Source organism: Heloderma suspectum, chromosome 5 (genome assembly GCF_057233095.1).
Source record: "Heloderma suspectum isolate Gila_16-S chromosome 5, 16-S_ref, whole genome shotgun sequence".
Taxonomy (NCBI): Eukaryota; Metazoa; Chordata; class Lepidosauria; order Squamata; family Helodermatidae; genus Heloderma; species Heloderma suspectum.
In genome coordinates, this window is record NC_139462.1 from 143600671 (window position 1) to 143622175 (window position 21505).

General features: G+C 44.6%; 1 protein-coding gene across 7 annotated transcripts in view; it reads left to right on the plus strand.

The window, feature by feature from the left end:
• TNS3 (tensin 3) overlaps window positions 1-21505 on the plus strand; it is a 321108-nt gene that overhangs the window by 228218 nt on the left and 71385 nt on the right. For all 7 annotated transcript variants that reach the window (XM_084857723.1, XM_084857721.1, XM_084857725.1 and 4 more), the window contains one exon: window positions 9574-10842. In XM_084857723.1, coding sequence (XP_084713849.1) covers window positions 9574-10842 — 1269 coding nt within the window. The remainder of the gene's footprint in view (window positions 1-9573; window positions 10843-21505) is intronic.

Consider the following 21505-nt stretch of genomic DNA (forward strand, 5'->3'; position numbering starts at 1 on the left):
TTTGTGGTGATCATGGCCAAGCAGTCCCCACCTTTTCTCTCACATACAGGAACAGTAGTCCTTTCTTGATGGCTTCGCTAATTTGGTAGTGATGTGTTGGGCATCTGAGAGTGTCCTCAAATGGTTGATCATAGAATTCACAGTGAAGGCTTGTGGACAAGTGGAGAAGGAGCAGTGGAGTTCACTGGTAGCAGCTGCCGCCAAATACAAATCTGAGCGTGACTAAGACTGAACAAATCTTGTGTAGCCTGCTATACAGAGGATGCACAGAGTGTGAGCTGAATGAAGATGTTGGCGTTGGGAACAAATATTTGCTTAATGGATTTGGGGAGAACGTCATACAAAACTCAGATTATCGTGTCATTCAGTGAGGCAAGAATCAAGGCTGAACTCCTGGTGGACTCCGCATCAGTTGAGTAAAATGTAAAGGTGGTGCAGCGGTAGAGCAAGGGAAGGGAAGGGCACCCCTGTGAGAGACATGGTTTATAGCCTGAATTACCTTCTTAAGTAGGGCTGCTTCACTCTTTCTTAGCTGCAAGGGTTCAAATTTCATTGAACCTGATTGCACCCTCTGACTCCTCCCTTATGTTTACATTTTCACTGGCTTTTTTCTAACTGAATCCAAAGCTTCATGCTTCTCCAGCAAGCGTGGTGTTACCTTCAGCAGCTGCTGCAGCAAGAATGGAGAAGTAACTAAAATTGTTACCGGGCTTTCAGTACCTGCTTCTTTTTTCCTTTCGTGTGCTGTATTTGCTGGAAGAATGCTATGCTGATTTTAAAACAAGCCAATGATTTTGCTGCTTCACAAAGTTGTGGGAATTCTGTAATTTTTTTAAGGTAAGATACTATTTTCTTTAGTTTAGAGGTGTGTGTGTGTGTGTGTGTGTGTGTGTGTGTGTGATGCCATGCCATGCCATGCCATGCCATGCATGCTTTGTGAAGAACTGGAGTTTGTGTTCAGCTAAGAAGGCAGGAAGCAAGACATACACAACAACAACGAAAGACTTAACCTTGCAAGGAATGCAGTTCTGGACTTGTACAGCTTTGCCTGAAGGTAAAGATTTATTTGTGTGTGTGCGAGCGGGGGACGGGGGGAGTTGTAGAGGCGGGCGGGGGTGGGGTGGAGAGGACGGGACACCCAATATCTTAGACTCTCTTCCTACTTTAAATGGGATAGCTACTGGTACAATTTATGAGAATTAGACTTGTTAGGTGTTTCCGCCTCCCCCCGCTCTTTGGAAAAACTGGGTCAGAACTGTCATTGCTGGGTCCTACAATGCACGAGTTTACCTAGCTGGCTTGCCTTTTTGAATGTGCTTTCTCAAGTATTGAATGGCTGGAAAGGAGATAGCTGTGGGATAGGTCAGAAAAGCTGAGAGACAGAAGTGTGTATGCTCTCTCTCTTGAGCCTACATTCAGCTATATGAAGTTCAGCAGAGGAAGCATGAGAAGAACTATCTTGCAATGGAGTTGAATTGGTATGTCTTCATTCTGCCCCCCCCCCCCATGTCTTTGTTTTGGCCCTGTCTTTGTTAATGAGATTTGCTTTCTGTGCATTAGGCTGCAGACATAAAAACGTACATGCAGCCACCACACTGAGAGCATATTTGTACGTGATCCCCATTCGTTTGACATTTTGCCAGGTCTGTTGGCCATTCAAGGAGCCAAAGGTACTTTCCCCCCACTTCTGCTGGAGAGGTGAGGCTAAAGAAAACAGGGTGTAGGAAAAGTTTGGTGTTTTTCCTGCCTAGCACTTTGCCCCTTGTACCTTTTCTCAAGTCTCACTCTTTGAAAGTCTCTGTTATGAAGATACTTCAGGCCCCGGTCTGTGCCATTTGCATCACCCGCCCACATCTTTAAAAGCCCCAGAGGCCAGTCTCAGCCTGGCCACAAATCAAAAGCTATAAAACTAAATATTTGCAGGCACCAAGCAAAAGGAAAGGAAGTTTCTTTTTCTGGCAAAAGTCAAACAGGGAGAAAGACACTAGGCTTCACTCTGTGATCACCTTAGCAAATATACTGGCACTCTCAACAGCTGAAATACCTCATTTTACTCCAAAGCTCAACCTTGCTCTCATTTTTTCCAAGGAAACAGCCGTCTGCAAAAATGGGACAGTTACACAGCTGTCCAAAAAACCCCACCACCCTCTCCCAAAAACCCAAAGGCAGAATGAAACACTATACCCTTGAAAGTGGTGCTGGAAAACAACCCCTTCCTTGCTTTCCTAGAATCCAGCCATTCATACTTTTATTCTTCTAAACAGCAGTGCTGTTTGCATTTTTGGGCTACCGCTGAGCTTTGTGTAGAATGAGGTCCTTCATTGCACAGTGTAGTTAAAAGGGGGCATAGATTCCTGAGAAAGCATGTAAGCTCCTTATGGTTCAATCAAAATAATTTGAATGACTCGAGTTGAGTGGAATGCTCCTTATAAAGATCAGGTAAAGAGATTATTGCCTGCTCCGTATATCTGTAAATATTGTTGGTTTGTCACATATGGAGTATTATATAACTGGCTTGTTGAGCTTTGGAAGTATGATTTGCAGCCATGAGTATTGGGTAGGGATATGGCAGACTTCTGCCCCAACTGAAATCTTCACCCAAGTTTTATATTGGGGGAATAAACTTCCAGAACCAGGAGTTCCAGGTTCTGGAAATAGCACATAGAGGAGGCTTAGCACAGTTTGGTTTGCATGACCAAAGGCCTCCAATGCAGTGTGTGTGTGTGTGTGTGCGCGCGCTTGTTTCATCGTGGACTCCAGCAGGTGGTAATTTCTGGTGGGAAGTCTGCTTCTGGACATAGGACATGTCAGGGGGATATTGTGCTTTAAAAGACTGCATGCTCAGATCTCCATCTTGTGCAGTGGCTACTTGCCAGTGTTATTGCTGCCAGGGCCATTAGGGGCTGGCGCATGGGATAGGAATCTTTGAAAGCAGCACCACCTCTGGTCATAACATAGCCATGAGCAAGGGCTTGCCAGCACAGTGAGTGAAGCAGCCCTGGTTTCTCACTTCTAAAAAAATCCAGCATTACACAAGGGGAAGAATCCAACATCCAGTCAATTACACACACTCCACTTAACATACCTCACAGGTTTGTGTAGAATAAGATGAAACCCCTTGCCTGCTGGCCCTTGCTCCTTGGAAGAAGAGCAGGATGCAAATGTAATCAATGTATGGTACCTTTGGTAGATTTTGTGTCGCCACATGCCTCTGACGAAGGTCTCTGTTCTTTTGCCTGTAGCCTTGTACCTCCTACCTTGCCCCATGTCAGCTTGTGTCTTACCCCACTCTCCCTTTTGTCTCTTTGTCAGCTCTTGCAGTCAGCTCTTTGTGCTTTCATGGCATGCTGCTTCTTATGCCTGGTATAGCCTCTGGCCCTCAAGCCAAGTCCCTTCTCAAAACTCACTCCTTTAACACAGTCTTTCCATAACTTCACCTTTTCTATAATCTCTGCTACCAGTTAACCCTCTCCGGTCCCCATCAGCTCTGCATTCCTTTATGGAACGTCATTTTCACTGTGTTATTTGGGTACAACTGCACACAATATCTTTAAACTTTAAACTGGGAGAGTTTCAGGAATGCTAGAGGTGGTGGTAAGCCTTTCCCCTATTATGCTTTACTGTTTAAAATTGTCCTGTATTCATAAGGTCTCCCTAGCGGGGCAAATAGGAGGTTTGAGGCAGGATTGGGAAAACAGCTTGAGGGGAAAGGGTTAACCCCCTCCCCTTCCCACAGGACCCCAGTAAGTCGACATGGAAACCAACTAAAAGGCAATGTTTGACCAAAAGAAAATGATTACCCTATAGCTGACATCTTGTTTTTTCTTTAAATGGAAAATCTTTGTTCCATTTAAGCAGTACAATATTTACATGTAACTATGGTTACTGTAGTAAACAAATCCACGAGGCAGATTTTCCACCCTTTGATCAGGAAACATAATCATGGGTTTGAGTAGCATCGATAGATAGCAACCCTAAAAGCTCTGGCTGGGCATCCAGCACAAACTAATTCGGCAAGGAAGTCCACTATTTTGGAATGAACTGTGGAAAGGACAGTTAGGGATTCATTTGTTTGTTTTACCGGTGGGTTTGGCTTCTCGCAAAAAAGCAGGTACAGGCTTTAGCACAAGCTTCTGGAGCATGGTATATATAACACAGAGCCTTGACGAAAGTAGCTGTTTGTTCTAAGCTGGATGCTGATGTGATGCCCATTCTCTCTTTCCCTTCATATTGGAACTCAGAGCCTCCCTCTCCTGTGAAGCCTTCAGCTTAACCCCACCTTCCCCCACCTGGTGTCCTCCAGATGTGTTGGACTACAACTCCCATAATTTCCATGCTGGCTGGAAGTTATGGAAGTTGCAGTCAGCACAACTGGAGGGCACCAAATTGGGGAAGCCTGGCTGAACCCATTAGGGACAAACGAAGTGTAGAGTTAGATGTGCCATTGAATTTCATGTGTGTAGGGTTTTTGTTTTTTGAAGTGCAAATAGCTGCTGCTGAGAGGGTGGGACAGCGGGATCAGGACCACAGCAGGCAGGAAAGGGGAGTTTATCTCTCCCCTACCTCCCACCCCCATCCTGATGAAAATCCCACCATCACCCATCCTGCTATTTGCATTGGGAGAAAAGCTTCCATGCAAATAGCAATGGCAGGAGGTGGGGGCAGGGATAAGGATTTTGGTGTGCATGGGGGGGGAGGAGTTTAACTTCTCTCCTCACCCTCTGCAGTTCTGATCCTGCAGAAGCTATTTGCACTACCAAAAAGTGTTCATATGCAAATGCAAACTGAAGAATTCATTCCCGCCCCCATCCTGAAACATCTTTGATTAAGGCCCTGACATTTTCAAGAAACTGTATCAGGCTGTTCCACCTCGGTGCATTTGATGGTATGAGAAGTTAGCTCATCTAAAAATGGCGCGATCAGTCTAATGACAGGGAGCTAAGCTCATTTTTGCCCATTGTATTACGGAAAGATTTGTTAGTTCTCAAGCTTGATGTACTTAGTTCCTCATGAGCAAAGCAGAGTCAAAACGGTTGCTTAGCAAACATGATTCCTCAGGAATTCCTGATTAATATAAAATTTCGGTTCAATGAGCCATGTATCCTGCTGAAACAAAACCATATTCTTTAACAGAAGGGAAAAGCATATCTAGCTGTGTTTTCCAGAATATATATGCCACATAAATTTAATGGGGTACAATCCAGCCAAGGTAAAATATTTGAAGCCTCATTATTTCAGTGGAAGAACTGATAGCTTACATCGCTCACACTGAAATGAATGAAACCTTAAGGTGCTTAATTTCAAGACTGCACATAATAGTGTTTAAACAAATGGCATACATGTAGAGTGAGTCAGTGGATTCTTATGAGTACATATGGAACTAATTGATTTGAGGGGGGTAGCCAAAGTTTGATGTTTTCTCTCTCTTCAACTGCTCCCCCCGCTTCCAAGCTTATACTTTAAAACAGATTTGTGGTCGTCTTAGAGCTATTCTCTGTGGGCCACTAAAATGACGTTCTAGCTGAAATATCTATGAATTAAGTACCCCTCTCTATATTGTTGTGCATATTCTTAATCAAGAAATAAGTACAATACCATGTTCTGAAATATTGCAGAAAATCTGTCCACCCCCTCAAAGTTCTTTTTGTTTGTTAGCTAAAATAAACTGTAAAAGAAAAAATATATATTGCCATTATAGTTTTAAGATATAACATTTTGCTTCCAAGGGATAGTGACTGAAGTGGTTCCCATGGTCATATACATGGTTTTGTTGGAGTGGTTTGCCTCATAAACTAACTCAGAAGTGATACCCTCCAGATGTTTTGGATGCAGCTCCCAGCATTCCTTACCATTGGCCATGATGGCTGGTCCTGATGGGAACTGAAGTCCAAAGCATTGGGAACGGTTGGTGAGGATTGTTGTAAGTTGTATCCGAGGTTCTTGGAAAGTTGTAGTTTATGGTATGATCTTTGGGCAGGCGATATGGAAAAACATATCTTATGTATGTATTTGCGCTGCAGAATTGTTACAGAAGCCACCCATTATAGGCAAAATATAAAGTTTATTTGGCAGAGTGGAGAGTTAAAAACTTGTAACATGCTTACCCCACCCCACTGCCAAGAGGCATGAAAAATGCCCCAGACCAAACCTTGGGGTTAGTTGCTTCTGAGCTAATTCAAAAACTTCCATGCACACCAGTTAAGGTAATGTACCTATCAGGTTGCTGCCTGCTAGAGGGAAGGCTTCAATCTTGGAGGCTTCCAAGATTCCTGTGCCTTGCCAGGCTGTTACCAGAAGGGCAGGAGGAGTGACAGAGGCCATTTTTGCCTCTCTGTTCTCCTTTTTAAAATGTTTCCTCTAGAGGGAGCTGCACTGCTGGGAACAGAGCCAGGCCTGGAAAGGGCATAGGGTTCTATGGATCCTCTCCCCTCCCACCAGGACACCTCCTTTTTGACATGTACAACGTCATCCGAGGTCACTTTTGTGTCCTCAGAAAGCAGGCACCACAGTTATTTCCACAGCAGCTGCACGGGGGCAGGGGTGGCAGCGGGGGGAGGGATTGGATCTCAAAGTCCCCCTTCCAAAGTTATAGCAGTGTCTACAGCTTCAGGAGGGGAAATCTGAAAAATGCTATGACCCTTGGGCGCTCTCCCAAGGAATAAAGAGATGAAGTCTCAGAATGCTGAAACAATATACATGGTTTTATTCCAAGAAGTAGCCCTACTCATTTCATCCCTGAGTATGGGACTTCTTCAGGGGTTAGGTTTTTTTTCCTCTATAAATGCCTGTAGAGATCTGTGAAAAAGATAGTCTCCAAGATGAATCCAGTATTTCTTTTCAGTATCCTGAGATTTTGTCTCTATATTCCACTGGATCATTTTGGATGTTCTCCAGTTTTGTTTCACCATGCTCTCCCAGGGACCCTAGGATTGCATCATTAGGGGACCAAATATGTGGGTAGTGTTGCCCATGCCTGAAATCACTGCAGTTCTTTTTCTTTCTTTTTAATTTGAAGAAATTAGGGGTCTGCAATGCAAAATCAGTTATGTACTGTTCCAAAGCTACGGTCTGAGAAGCTTTGTTTATTTTGCAACTATTTTGCAACTTTAGCTCTACTTTCTTCAGTGTTTCTGTATTGTCCTTTTTGAACAACATAGGGGGAATAAATGTTCAGAAAGTAAAGAATAAAACTTAGGAAGTGCCCTCATTATAATTGTGGCAACCCTCCCCAGTCAAAATAGGCCAAAGGTGTCCTTTGGTTAAGATTGTCTCCACATTGTGCTGGAGATCTGGGAATATTTCTCTCACTGCATTGTGCTGGAGATCTGGGAATATTTTAATATGGTGTTGATTAGGGCTGTGCCGCTTCGTTGTTTGAAAGGTGGTTGACTACACTCTTAAAATGGATTGGTGATTATCCCTTTTCCCCAGACTGCCCTGGGAAGTGTAGTGCTGTGAAGGCGGCTTAGGATATCTAGAATGTCTATCTGTCTTCACCTCTACAGTGTGGTAGAAGTAGCAGTTGACACATGTTTGCCACATTCCACGGCCTTTCTAGAGATTGTGCAAAGCAGAGAATGTGTGTTCAACTTCATGCTGCTTCCACCACACTTGAGAATGCCTGTCTTCTCTAGCCCTCCTTGGGCATTCGATAAAGCGTCCTGCTTAAACATGTGAGGAAGGGAAGCCCTGCTCCTCTCCTTCATTGCTCTCATCGCACTGAATGTGTGGAGGGCAACTGTCTCTCCGAGGGAGGTGTCCACGCAATCCAGAATGCTTGGATGATCAGCGTTCCAGATGGCATGGAGAGCCCCATGGATAGAGGAGGCTCTCCGCTTCAGACAATCACCATCCATGCATTCAGTGTGATGAAAGTGAGGAAGGAGGGGCGGGGCTGGTGCATTGCCCCTCCTTGCATGTTTAAACAGCATGCTTTATTGAATGTCTGAAGAGGACTACCTTAACAGAGGATTTTCAGGGAAACACTAGACGTGATGCTGAATTCATCACTTGAGTTGGAAGCACGTTGGGGGTGGGGCTTAAAATAAAAACAGTAGCTAGTGCAAAGGGGTGATTTTCATTGGGAGTGCAGGGAGGGGAGGTTTAACCCTCCCCAGTTGTGATCCCAGCAAAAACCTTCCCCCTAGATACTATTAGCCCTGGAAAATAGTTCCCTTTGGGACCAAAGGGGGCTCCCCCCCCCCAGTGGCTAATAGCAACTGGGGGAATGATATTCATTGGGATTGTGACTGGGAGGAAACCCCCTTCCCATGTGTCTTGATCCTGATGAAAATCTCGCCCCCAATGCCTGCTAAGAATATAAAAACAACAACAACCCTAAAGTGCTTCCAAGATGCAATTAGTATCATGTCCGGTTTGACCCTCAACTCCTGAACCAAATTACAATTCCCAGGATTTTCTGGGGAAGCCAATTAAGCTGGCATAAAACTGATCTAAGCTTGCTGTGTAGATGCATTGCCTCAGATGTTACCCAGCATTGAGATCAACCCTGCTTTGATCTGGTTTCTTTTTGTTCAGTGGGGGGAACTTGGGGAACTCCCCCGTTTTTACACAATTCGCTACCTTCAGTGTCTCCACTTCCCTGAGGAGGAAGAGAGACATCTGATATTCTGTGCTGGTTGTATCTTGAAAGGGATGATGAAAGATCTGGAGATCTAGTTCCTACACATTCGTGCTCTAGAGGGGCTCTTCCCCTTGGTCAGCATGGTAGCTGGCAGATGCGAATGGTGTAAAGTGAATACTGGTCCTGTGACAACACATCATTTCCTTTGTTTCTGCTTTGGGGGAGTGTGCTGCTACACATCTCTCATATTCCAGCTAACTTAATATTGTATGTGTATGCTGCCTTGTGGGAAAAAAAGTTTGTTTTTTTTTAAAGTGTGGCATACATTTGTACAATAATAAAAATAAAAATAGCATTGTAGGTTGTGAAGTCAGTATAAAAATGTAGCTTTTGTTATTTCCCCACAATAAGCTAGTGTTAATCAAGTGGAGGGGGGATTGTGTTTTTTCAGCCCCTTCACCTTTTTCATGCCATGCTCATACAATTTTGAAAATTTTATATTTCCAAAAATTAAGGCTCCAACGTTTTTTGCTTTCGTTGTCCTAGCAGCCCTAGGGGCAGCAGCAAGTCCTTCATATAAATCTCACATGACCTGCACAAGCTAATTTGAATATCTGCAGACCCCTCCTCCTCCATTCCATCTTGGGACTCTGAACAAACAGACGATGTGACTTCACCATCAAATCAGATTTTTTATCTCCCTTATCTCTCCCCCCCCCCCCCGCGCTTTTTATAGCATCATGCCTGATGAAGATCTGGAGACCTCAAAAGGTTGCACATTTTTTCTGATTTTCTGATTGGCCTAAGAAAGGTATTGCACTAATATAGATAATCAAGATCGATATAGTTAATTGTCACTGTTAATGATATCACTGCTGTTGCAGCCCATATTCAGTGTATTTAGTTTCTCCCCCCCCCGCCCTCCCTCCCCACCCACAACTATTCTACTCTGCTTTTTCTTACACAATCCAAACTGTATTTCCTTACAGTGTTGCACACCCAAGGCCCCATTGATGGCAGTCTGTATGCTAAAGTGAGAAAGAAAAGCTCCTCTGATACCAGCATTCCCAGTGGAGCCCAAGGGGCATCAACCAGTAGCCCTGATCACAGTGACCATACCCTGTCTGTTAGCAGTGACTCAGGACACTCTACAGCTTCTGTAAGGACAGACAAGACGGAAGAGCATCCCCCTCCCGGAACAAAGAGAGTCTTGAGCCCCCAGGAGAAGGAAGAGCTGGACCGATTGCTTAGCGGCTTTGGCCTCGAGAACCTGGTCAGTCCTCTCAAGGATATGACCGATGCCCAAAGCAAGTACAGTGGGACTCGCCACATAGTGCCAGCCCAGGTCCACGTGAACGGAGACGCCAAGCACAAGGACCGGGAAACGGATATTCTGGATGATGAGATTCCCAGCCATGATCTCCACAGTGTGGACAGCATTGGGACTTTGTCTTCCTCTGAAGGGCAGCATTCCAACCACCTTGGGAACTTCAGCTGCCATAAGAGCAGTCAGAATTCCCTCCTGTCGGACGGCTTTGGGAGCAACACTGGGGAGGAGCACCATAGCACTCTGGCCCCAGATCTGGGAATTGGCGTAGACCCCATCTATGAGAGGCCCTTTGGCAGTGCTGAGCCAAAGCAGTCGCAGCAGCTGTCGAGGAATCCTCCGGTCTCCACCCAGCCACAGGCCTACAGCCCCAGTAGCTATTCCACCCAGACATGGGTGCGCCAACAGCAAATGGTCATCGCTCACCAGTATGTCTACTCCCCAGAGAATGAAGTCAGGGTTGGTGTTCCTGGTACAGGGGAGAACCCATGCAACATGCAAAGCCAAGCCCGAGTTCCGGACACCCCTGCCCGGGGACCCAGCAGCAGGGACGCTGTACAGAGGGGGCTTGGGAGTATGCCACCTTCCAACAGTGTAGCAGAAGCCCCTGGGCCTGAGGTTTCTAAATCGAGGTTAGTCTCCGAGAAGGGTGCAAATGATCTTGACCTGAGATTGAATCCAGGAAGCCATGCAGGGGGCTTGCCATCCTCCCCTACTCTGGATATTGATCAGTCAATTGAGCAGCTGAATCGGCTAATTCTGGAACTGGATCCCACGTTTGAGCCTATCCCCACCCGTATCAATGCCATCAGCAGAGACCCAAGTCAGCTGAATGGCTTTGCCAGCCCTGAAATGGACGTGGGCGGACTTGGGAAGAGCCCTGGATTCCATGGGAAAACAGAAGTCACTGACAGGAATCTGTCCCAGCAGGGTGAGTTATTTTTTAATAATGCATGAATGAAATGTGATTCCCCCCCCACATACACACACCACAGTTGAAGGGGCCCCCATTTGATATTTCACAGTATGAATCTGTTAAAAGGTTTTAATTGAGAAATGGACTATGGATACCTCCTTTTCACAGATCTGTGGAATGTTGGGATGAAACTGAACTATCATTCATCTTTTTAATTAATTGGTTTTCCCCACCCTTCATATCAAAATAATTTCAGTCTACAAGACTGTCTTTGTGTGTTCCGTTCTACTGCATGCAATAGTCTTGCACAGATAATGAACTCCCAAGGTATTAGTTGGCCAATCAGATCTCCCTCCTTAGCATTTCACTCCCTCGCTCTACCACTTTTGCTGCCAGGTCCTCCCTAGGAAAGGATGGCTTTGGGCGAGAGGGCCAGGGAAGATCTGCCACTGGTGTTGAGCTTTTCGAGTAGGGAGGAACTGATGCATGCTGAAGGTTCACACTGGAGAGATGGATGAGCTGAGGGGTGGGTGTATTCACACAAAGACCTACTAGAGTTGTGAACATCTCAGAACTGTGAGCAACTTTTTGTTTTGGTGGTAGTTGTACTTACAGGGGCACTGCAAACCTACAGTTAAATGGGGGCTGTTCACATACCCATCCGGCTGGACAATCCTCTTGCTGAGGTGGAGAAGAAGGTGAGGAGTATGTGATTTAACAACCCCATGTAGAAGTCCCGCTTGTGTGATTGCTTCTCCTTAAATAAGGGGGTGAGAGATGGTGCAAATAACCACACACTGTATTATCTATATAGTGGAGTGGGGCAGGGGAGGTGAGTGACTTTGCCTGTTCCTCCTCCTTAGGAACAGGATAGGACAGCTTAGTAAGCATGTGGACCAGACCTGTGAGATCCAGGGTTGCCTAGAATAAAATTTAGTTGTTCAGTAATGTTCCAAGAATCTTCCCTTGTAACACCAAATTGCTGTTCATTGCCCTTTTTCTAAAGGGAAATCCATGTCCTCTAAATTACAGGGTGGGGTGGCAACACTAACTTCATAGTTATGTTCCCTTTCCTCTCTTTAAAACAGAACAGAAACCACTCTGTGTTCCCCAACATTGATGGCATGCCATTTCTGTATTTGGCATCACTTTAACATCTGTGTGGTGTTTTCAGCAAACTGCTTGCTGAGCTTTGAGGAGCAGAATTCACTTTCTTTCTCCAAGGGTTCCAGGACCTGTGAAAATAAGTGTGCTAAAAATCCTTTAAGGTAGAGATGCCAACGTGTGAAATTTTTTTTTAAAAAAAGAAAGGGATGAAAATTAATTGTGGATTCCTCAGTGTGCTACACAGCCAAGACAACAGGGCTTTGGCAAGACATGAATGCCCTTGCATTAAACCAGGGGTACCGAAACTCAGCCCCGGGATCCCAACCCAGCCCTCCAGAATTCCCCAGATGGCTCTTCCCCTTCCCCTGGCTCTGCCCCCTTCCCCCTGACCATTTGTGCAGCCTTTTCCCCCATTCTAAAAAATAGAAATGCCTCTCGTCAGGCTTAGTTACTGGCAGTAAACTTTAAGATAACATTTGTTGGGATTTTTGGCCTGTCCATTTTGCCTTTGGGCCCAACCTGTTTGCCTTCAGCTCTGTCCACCACTGGAATGTGGTCCCTGAGAGCTTCTCCAGATTGGAATTTGCCCTCAGGCTGAAAGAGGTTCAACACCCCTGCACTAAATCAATATCTAGGAACATAGGAACATAGGAAGGAAACATATAGGAAGGAAACATATCTAGGAACACAGGAAGCTGCCTTATACTGAATCAGAGCATTGGTCCATCTAGCCCAGTCTTGTCAACACTGACAGGCAGCAGCAGGATCCTTTTCCAGCCATGTCTAGGCATGCCAGGGATTGAACCTGAGACTTCTGCATGCAGAGCAGGTGCTCCACCACTGAACTGTAGCCCCTCCTCTCAGCGTAATCTGTATCTTGCAGGGTTGTTGTGAGGGTACAGATGGAATCATCTTCATGCATTTCACCAACAGCTCCTAGGAGGAAGGGTGGGATAAAATATGATAATTTAAAAATCCTTGAAGGAAACAGAACTTGGTATAAAATGCCAAGATAATAATAAAAAAGGAAAAGCTCTTGTGAAGGAAAGCAAGACTTCAAAAATTCAGCTTCTCATTCCGAAGCTTCTGTTTGTTTTCATGATTTAAGTTCTTCTGCTGTCAAACTTTTCTTTGAATTTAGACCCTTGGGTATCATGCTAAGCTATAGAATGTGATGTGGGTTGATTTTTTTCCTCCTGCCTTAGCCAGTTTTGGAGCTGCAGGCTTTGCAGCCTAAGACCGTGGTCCCATGACATCTGGCTGCAAAAGGCAACCCACCTCTTGAAGCTTAGAAAGGGGATGGGAAGGATTGCCCAGTGGTCAGGTGCAGGGAAACATGATCTGGGGAGCTTTCTTGAACTGGGCTGTGCTCATCTCTCTTCTCTTCACAGTCATTCAGAGCCAGTGTGGTGCAGTGGTTAGAGTGTTGGACTGGGACTCAGGAGATCTGTATTCTAGCCCGCACTCAGCTACGAAGCTCACTGGATGACTTTGAGCCAGTTGCTGACTCTCAGCCTAGCCTACCTCACCAGGTTGTTGTGAGGATAAAATGGGGAGGACGAGGACTATGTGAGCCACCTTGGGTTCCTTGCAAGAGGAAAAAAGGCAGGATATAAACGTATTAATTGGTTACTTCAAGCAGGGGTGCTTGCATATTTAAATGTCCTTGCTTGGAAAGTCTGCCTCATCTTTAGACTGAGCAAGAAATACTTGATTCAAGGTGACATCTGTATAGTGTGGTACTGCCAACTTTTCCGCTGATCCTGCTGCTATGCTTTTTGCAGTGTCAGTAATGCTTAGTAGGTGATAACATTTATTTCCATGTGATGAAAACCTTCACCCATTCATTCCTACAGATCAAGTTGCTGTTAACGATACTACAGCAGGGCCAATTGAGAAGGTGGCAACCCTACTTTTTTTAATGGAAATCTGTTTACCAGCTTCGAAAAAAAGGCCTTCATGGGGCATATCTAGAAGTTCCTTGTTTACTCTTCTTAACTGCAGTGTTAGGGAAGAATATATGTTCCCTGTTTTATGGGTAGACTGGCTTTGGAAACTACTGTCAGCCTTTTCTTTGGCTACCCCACCTTTTTCTCCTCCGCTACTCATATTGTAAAGAGATGAGTAGGAAAAAAGTAATGACTGAAGCATGCTGCAACTGCTTTAGCATCCATAGTTTCTGGTTGGGAGAAAATTAATCGGTAGTTAAGGTCAGAGGCCTTCTCCACACAGACAGCAGATAAGGTAGTAAATTGGTGTCTGGACTGTTCCACCTCAGTCTGTACATATATAATCACATCGTTTATTGCTCCTGTGTACAAATAATAGTAATAATAATTCCTTAACATAGAAATCTAGCACACCAGGGAGAAGGATCCTAGCCCCCCTGACATTCTAGTTTTCTATGGGAAGGGATTAAGGCCCCACTTTTGAGTTTTTGCTGCTGCTGCTGCTGTTATTGTTGCTAAATTTATTAATCAATGTTCTGTAGGAATATATTCCAAGTGATTTACAAAATACAAGTAAATATACAAAATGCCAGTAAAAAAATGATAAAACAAGGGCAATTTAAAATAGAATATCCCCGTAAAGGGTAAAGTAGTTACACTGAAGGGGCAAGCTCCCATTTTTTTCCATGTGTGTGAGCCCTTTACAGTTGGCAGGGTAGGTATCTATTTTCTATTCTATGTCCATACTTAAAAGTGAGAATGAAATTATTCTGGTTAGAATAGAATTGGAGCCTTCCAATTAAAAGCCACTGTAGCTTGGCCTCCGTTGGAAGTGTGCTCCCACCTAGTTAGGCCTATAGGAATAGATGCTTTGGTTGAATCATATTCTTGCACAGGGATTCCTAGGAGATGGGTCTCCTTAACTGAGAGCTATGGGGGGGGGGGCAGGGAGGGGTTTGCAGTCTTCTTACCTCACTCTCAACTTCACACCTTAGGGGCAAATGAAATCCTCTGATGGAGGAGTGCAAAGGTCAAAAACCTCTGTGTTAAAAAGGAAACTCATAATTCCATCTGCCCAGCAGCCCTCAGCTGCCCAGGCATTCTGCCTCAGGTGATGGACAGCCCCTGACCTTTGGAAGCAAGAATCTTTGCTATTTTCTTTCAAGGAGTTTAGGCGTAGTAAGCAGGAAGAAGCTCCAGAGTCTACTTTTTGCAGGCCTAACTGAATTTCTTCACTAAAACGTTAAGCTGGTTAACGTTTCAAGCCCTATTATCTTATGTATCACATCTGTATCCTCCTCCTCCAAAGAACTCAGAGTGATGTATATCTTTGCAGAGATTCTGTGGGGTAGAATAGGCTGCGAGATACTGACTGGCCCAAGGTCACCCAGTACGCTTCATAGATTAATGAAGTTTTGAACCTGGGGTCCCCTGACTGCCCAGCAATACCACAGTGGCTTTAATTATTATCACTCCCATCCTAGAAGCAATGGGAACTGTAGTTGTCTGAAGAAAGTAGGAATCAGTAAGGGCATATTTATGCCACAAGCTTATGTCAGTCTTATACCACTTTATAACAAATGCATCTTCTCTCCCACAATCCTGGGAAATCAGGTGGCTCTGTTAAAATACAACTCCTCAGCTACAGTTCTCACCTAAAGTGTAGATATGCCCAGAAAGAAAGAAGAATTATCTGCACCTTCACAAAAATTAGGCCTCAGAAAGGGAAAAGATACCATCCCCCTTCATTTTCACTTTCCAGTCCCCATTCACTTTCGTGTATGTAAAAATAAATAAATCCATAGATGTCTTGAAAAATGAGATTCAACTGATTGAAACAATCTGGAACACCTTCAGAGACCTTTGGGTGAGGGAAAAAACAAAGCCTTGAAGATTATCATATGTTAAGTGTCATAAATCCTTCTAGAGTATATCCATTTCAGGAGAGGGAGGGAGGGAAAAGAAAAATGGTATGTTGAGCTTTTCCAACTGTTCGCTTTCTATTAAGTTCACTGGGAAAGCAACTTTGCAGCATGACAGAAAACTGTTGCATTATCCAAATGTGCTTTCCAGGGCTTTGGATAAGTCTTTTGAATTTCTACAGCAGTGATGACAGATCCCCCACTAGAATAATTTGGGTTGAATTCTTTTGCATTAATTTATGTTGATAGCCTTTTTTGCAGTTACCAGTTATTTGCACTATTTAGAGTGCAAAGTCAGGCTTTTGCTTTGGAGATCAGTTGATGTATTTCTTTCCTGCATACAAACAAAAAGCAAAACAAAACTCACTGTGCCCTCACATTCTGGGCTTTCAGCTTGAGGGTGATTTAGAGGAAACCTGATTCAATTAAAAAAAAGCTGGCATTTTGCTGTTGCCCTATTACTCCAGATGAACGTATGCCATATTTTTGTGTGTGTGTGTGTTGTTTCCCCCCCCCCCTACCAAAATGTGATTTGCATGGTATATCAAATCCAGAAGAGATCTTCATCCTTGGTCCTGTGGCCATCTTGGCCTGGCTAAGTCCTTCCATCTTCTAGCCACCTGGCTGACATTCAAGCAGTGCTTTTCATCCTGAATACATTTGGCATCCTAAGATCGTTTTCCTTGTTCCTTCCTCCTTCTAATTTTCTATGAGTTAGGTCCAGGTTCTGCCTTCCTTAAGGGGGAGGGCTCTGTTTGGTAAAGTTCCTCTACCTGATTTTTGGGGATTCCCCCCCGCACACACATACCACAGCTCACCCCATTCAGCAGGGTCTCCTGATGCTTTGTGTCGCATTTTCAGGGAGGTGGAGGGGCTGCTGAGGGAAGGGTGTGGGGAAGCCCACTTCCATCCACACAGTTGATCCAGCTTAAATCTGGATCCAACCCAACATGTTTTTTTTTTAAACCCAGGTGTCTACCCATTATGTACATAGACAGAACTATATTGCATGCACAGTGTCTGGAGAACATTTGGAGCAAAATGGAATGGGAAAAGACTCCAGTGGTCAAGCCATGGAACACTCTATGCTCCCATTACTGCCATTTTCTGTGCTTACCCCCTTTTACTGTATTTCAGCCCCATCTCCCTACCTGTCTCCTGCTGTTCTCCTCTGTTGCCCCATTTCTTTGAAAAGAACCTTTACGTTATTTGTAGATGTGGGTGGAACCACTTGAATTTACATGAAGCTTTGTAGTTTTATTTTTTACCATAGCTGCCAAACCACTTCCCTGTTGCAGAATCTGTTCCAAATCACCATACCCGAGTTCAACCAGTAAGTGTGGTAGTATCCTGAGTGTACCAGCAGCTGTAGAAGCTTCTCTCCTCTTTTTGGGCCATGATGCACACATACTAAATCAGGATCGACAACAGAAGGACCGAGGGTTAAACGCATGCGCGCGTGCACACTCTGCCAGCTTAGCAGCAAGAGAGGTCTGTAAAGGGCCTGGTGATGGTAGCAATGGGACTCGCTAGCAATACACTTTGATAATCAGGGTGAGGGAGCTATTGCCTGTTACCCTCTCCATCCTCCTCTTTAAGTGGGCCTCCTGTGAAACAAGTTGCTGACCATGGTGCTAAAGCCTCCCACTCTGTCAGCCCACATTTGGTGGCATCCTTCATTCTTTGAAAATTTGGTGTATGATCCATCCCTGCATGTGCCGCAGGATCACCCTTCTTGGGTACATGCACTGCCACATATCTGCTGATACCCAGAACGAGAAGCCAGCTTGCTTCCTGTTTCCCTGTGCAGCCCTCCCTCTTGAACCCACAGCCACGATGGAGAATTTGAGTTCAAAGCTTTGTAGGTGTGCAGAGGGGACAGAGGGGAGAAGGCTCCGTTAGTCCCTCCAGTGATGCATCTACACATCCGCAGCTCTACATGCTCAGAGATGGATTGTTCCCTTAAATCTTTGAATATTTTTAATGTCGGTAAATACAGATGCAAGCATGTATTTGCTAACTTATATAACTCTGGTTACAAGTTTGGAGGGGGAAGCTATAATGCCAAATCTGGAATAATATTTACTTCCTCAAAATGCATTCAGGAATGTGGATGACCAAGGAGTTATTTGTGGCATCTTGCAATTGAAGATGAAAGAATTATTTGTTGTCTAAATTGGCATGGAATTAACACTGGCTATGTTTTTGAAAGGGAATAGAAAAGCAATGTGTCAGTTTTTACCAAGCTTTAAAAACTTCATGTAATCGCCCTTTGGAAGAAAAAATTAGTATAGACAATGCCTGGGTGTCCTAGCCCATATCTGAAAGCCAATCTGTTTACTATGTGGAGTTCCATGCACCTTTCCTCCATGTCTCTCTCCCTCTCTCCCCCCCCCGCCACGCTTTTACCTAAATTAAAAAGCAGCTACTGGAAGCTGCGGTCAGGAGTGGAGTTAAGGGCTGGTGGTGAAGGGGATCGTTAACCTTTTCCCTTCTGGCTTGCTCCATCACCCAGCTCAAGCTGCTCTTCTCCACATGGGTGAAACAGTATGAAGACCTGCATATTTTCTTCTGCACTGGGAAAAGCAGCTCGGGTGGGTGACTCAGTGGGAAAATAAGCTAGCAAGGTCAGGGTTAAACCCTGCCCACTCTTCCTGTTGCTCTCAATTACAGCCTCGAGCAGCTGCTTTTCATTAAAAAGCCAACCAACCCTGGGTTGGGGAGGGGGGACCTACATGGAACTCTGTGTAAAGTGTAGTTTGGCCCTAAGGTAATGCCTTTTTTCTTTTACGGAGAAACTGATTAATTGAGAAACTGATTAATTCGACCATTTTAGAAGCATTCCATTCATTCGTACATCTAAATGTATACAAGTGGCTTGATTTGAATTGGAACAAAGGTGTCTGTTATCTTTCTGGGCCAGAGTCCTTGATTCCATTACGAGGAGTGCCTAATTGCCCATGCCAGGCTGTGTCAACAAGAATGCAGGGCCTTGGGCTGCCAGTGCATCTGCTGTATATGTGTGAAGGTTTGGAACGGGCATGATCACTTCACCCTCCCTTTCTTGAGGGCATCTGCAGGCTGCAGCAAAACAGCAACTCACTCTCTGCTGTGCTGGCTGCAGTCTCTGTCTGTCCCTTCTCATCTGTATCTTTGGACTAGATGTCCTAGTTAGAACAGAAGGCTGGAAACTCTGCCAGCCGTTCATATGGAGTGCTGCCGCAAAAGTTTGTTTTGCTTTCTAGCCCCACCCCCATGCTGGAGGCTCAGGGCACATAAGAATTTAAAACTGGGGGCCAATTCCCTCTCCCGGGGCCGCACCCCTCCCTGCTCCTGGGTTTCAGTGGCAAATTAGGTGGCACAGCTCCAGCGGGGCCAATGGTGGGAGCCGCAGAAAAGGCCAGGGCTGGCCATTTGCAGCCTGCGTGTTGCCCATCCCTGACTTAGAGCATAACATCCCATTAAGTTAGTTGCCCCTGTTAGCTCTCCCTCCAGGAACACCCCTCTCTCATGGCTTCCCACCCATGCTACTAACTCCCATTTTTCCAGCTCTTCCCAGGGGAGGGAGCACCTGGACAGCTGTTCCTATGCATGTACACACATATGCGTGCTCAGACAGAGATTAGGAGAGGTAATTTCTGCCCTGAATTAGTGTCTGGAATCTGTAGTCAACTGGGATGGGACTGAATCCAGACAAGATGGAAATCATGTTTATTGGGAAGTTGTGTACTCTAAGAGAGGTCCTGCTACCTGATAGAGAGGCAGATAGTGGTGTGTGTGTGTGTGTGTGTGTGTGATAGAGAGAGAGAGAGAATCTCTCCCAGCTTTGCCTATCTCAGTTCTCTGCGAGGTAGCAGTCGAAATCTGGGGAGTGGCAGGGAGATGGAGCTGCAGTGGTCTGTCGTGATTCTGTCTCCCTGACCAGGTGCCCCATCCCACAGTCTTCCAGTTTTGAGCATGAGTATCAGATGGTGGGTGTTTCAGACAGAATACGAATTCACCTGGAGTACTGCCCAACCCGCTGCCCAAAAGTCTCCCTTGCTGAGCTAGCTAGAGTTGTCTTAAGGGTGGGGTGCTCCAATCAGGATGTAGACATTGTTCTGCTGCTGTCCAGCACCTTGATTGCTTGATAACATGATCTTGGCATTTGAAACTGAAGCTGTAGCTGTATGCTAAATGAAAGCAGATTATCTTCAAAGGCTATTGTATATAAAACTGGATAAATATATGTATCTCAGTCTGAAAAACACAGTTCCATGAAAGGTAGTTGTATTCTGCATAGGCTTGTTTATTGCACAGTTTACTGTTCCAGTTCTCTGATTATGGTACAAGCAAAACGGTATTTATTTACTTATTTTTGTATCCCATATGTTCAGCCTGTAGGCTGTCATAACAGCTTAACATTAAAACAATTTTAAAACATTGGGGTTGATCCAAAGGTTCCCTGCCATCGGTGGAAGAGGTCCTTTGGATCCAACATATTACTTCACAAAAACTAAAAGCAAGCAAGTATTCAAATCATTTCATGTACTGCAACTAATGTATTGTAAAGCACTATAGTGGAGTGCGTGGGAGATTTGGGCAACCCGTTTCTTCTGTAGCTTGATTAAGGGCTGATGTAAACCTAACAGGGCACTCCTGTAAATGTGGTTACAAGCTCCCTTTCCACAGCCCCTTCCTTCCCAGGGGCAAATCTTCCCCTCCATGGTTGCCATTGTTAAGGGGCATGTTGGTACCAATATTAAACAAGTCTAATCTTAACCAGAATTCTTCACCATCATCATATTTTTTGTTAAGAATTTTAGTTAAGTGTGGAACTCAACTAATCTTAAGCACAGTTAACATTGGTGCCAATGTATTCCTTTACAGGTGGAGTTATTTGCTCTGGGGAAGGCGCACACAATTCCACAGCTTGCTTCCAGTTTCTTAACCATGGTGAAGAGGGCCTCAATATTTTGTCTACACTGTCTCTTGGTGTAGCATTGTTATAAATAGTGGGCACAGTCCAGTCAAAATTAAGCACCTTTCAGTCCCACTGATTTCACATGTCTACATCTCCAGTTAAAACTGGTGTGGCTAAACAGTGCTTGATTTTGACTGGATCATGCAATTGTATTTATAAAATCAACTTATTGTTATCTGTGGTATAACAGAAATCCATGTGATTCCATTTCCCTTATAGTTTTTAATTAATAGGAACTTAGTCTCACATCATATATCAAATAACATTTGTTTTGTTATACTGTGAAAATTATACCTTCAGGTATTGAACAGTGCAGGAAGGAAGGAACCTAAAAATATCAATATGTCTAATCGTAAACCTGTACAGTTTCTGAAGAATGCAGTGTGTGTATTTCTGCCTTGTCTTCCCCATTTGCACAATGTTTGAATGAGTTTACTATATAGCAGTCTTCCCCAACCTGATGCCGTCTAGGTGTTTTGTACTTCAGCTCCCATCAGCCCCAGCCAGCCTGGCCAATGGACAGGTATAACGGGAAGTTGTAGTCTAAAACATCTGGGTGGCACCAGGTTGGGGAAGACTTCTGTACAGTCTTCTAGTCCAAAGTTTCAAACAGGGTTTCTGCTCTCGGCATAAGAGAAGGAGGCCACATTTTTAATCTACCAAATTATGGACAGTAATCTTATTATGACTGTTAACTAGACTAAAATTATTTAAATTATGAATGAATAAAGAATTGA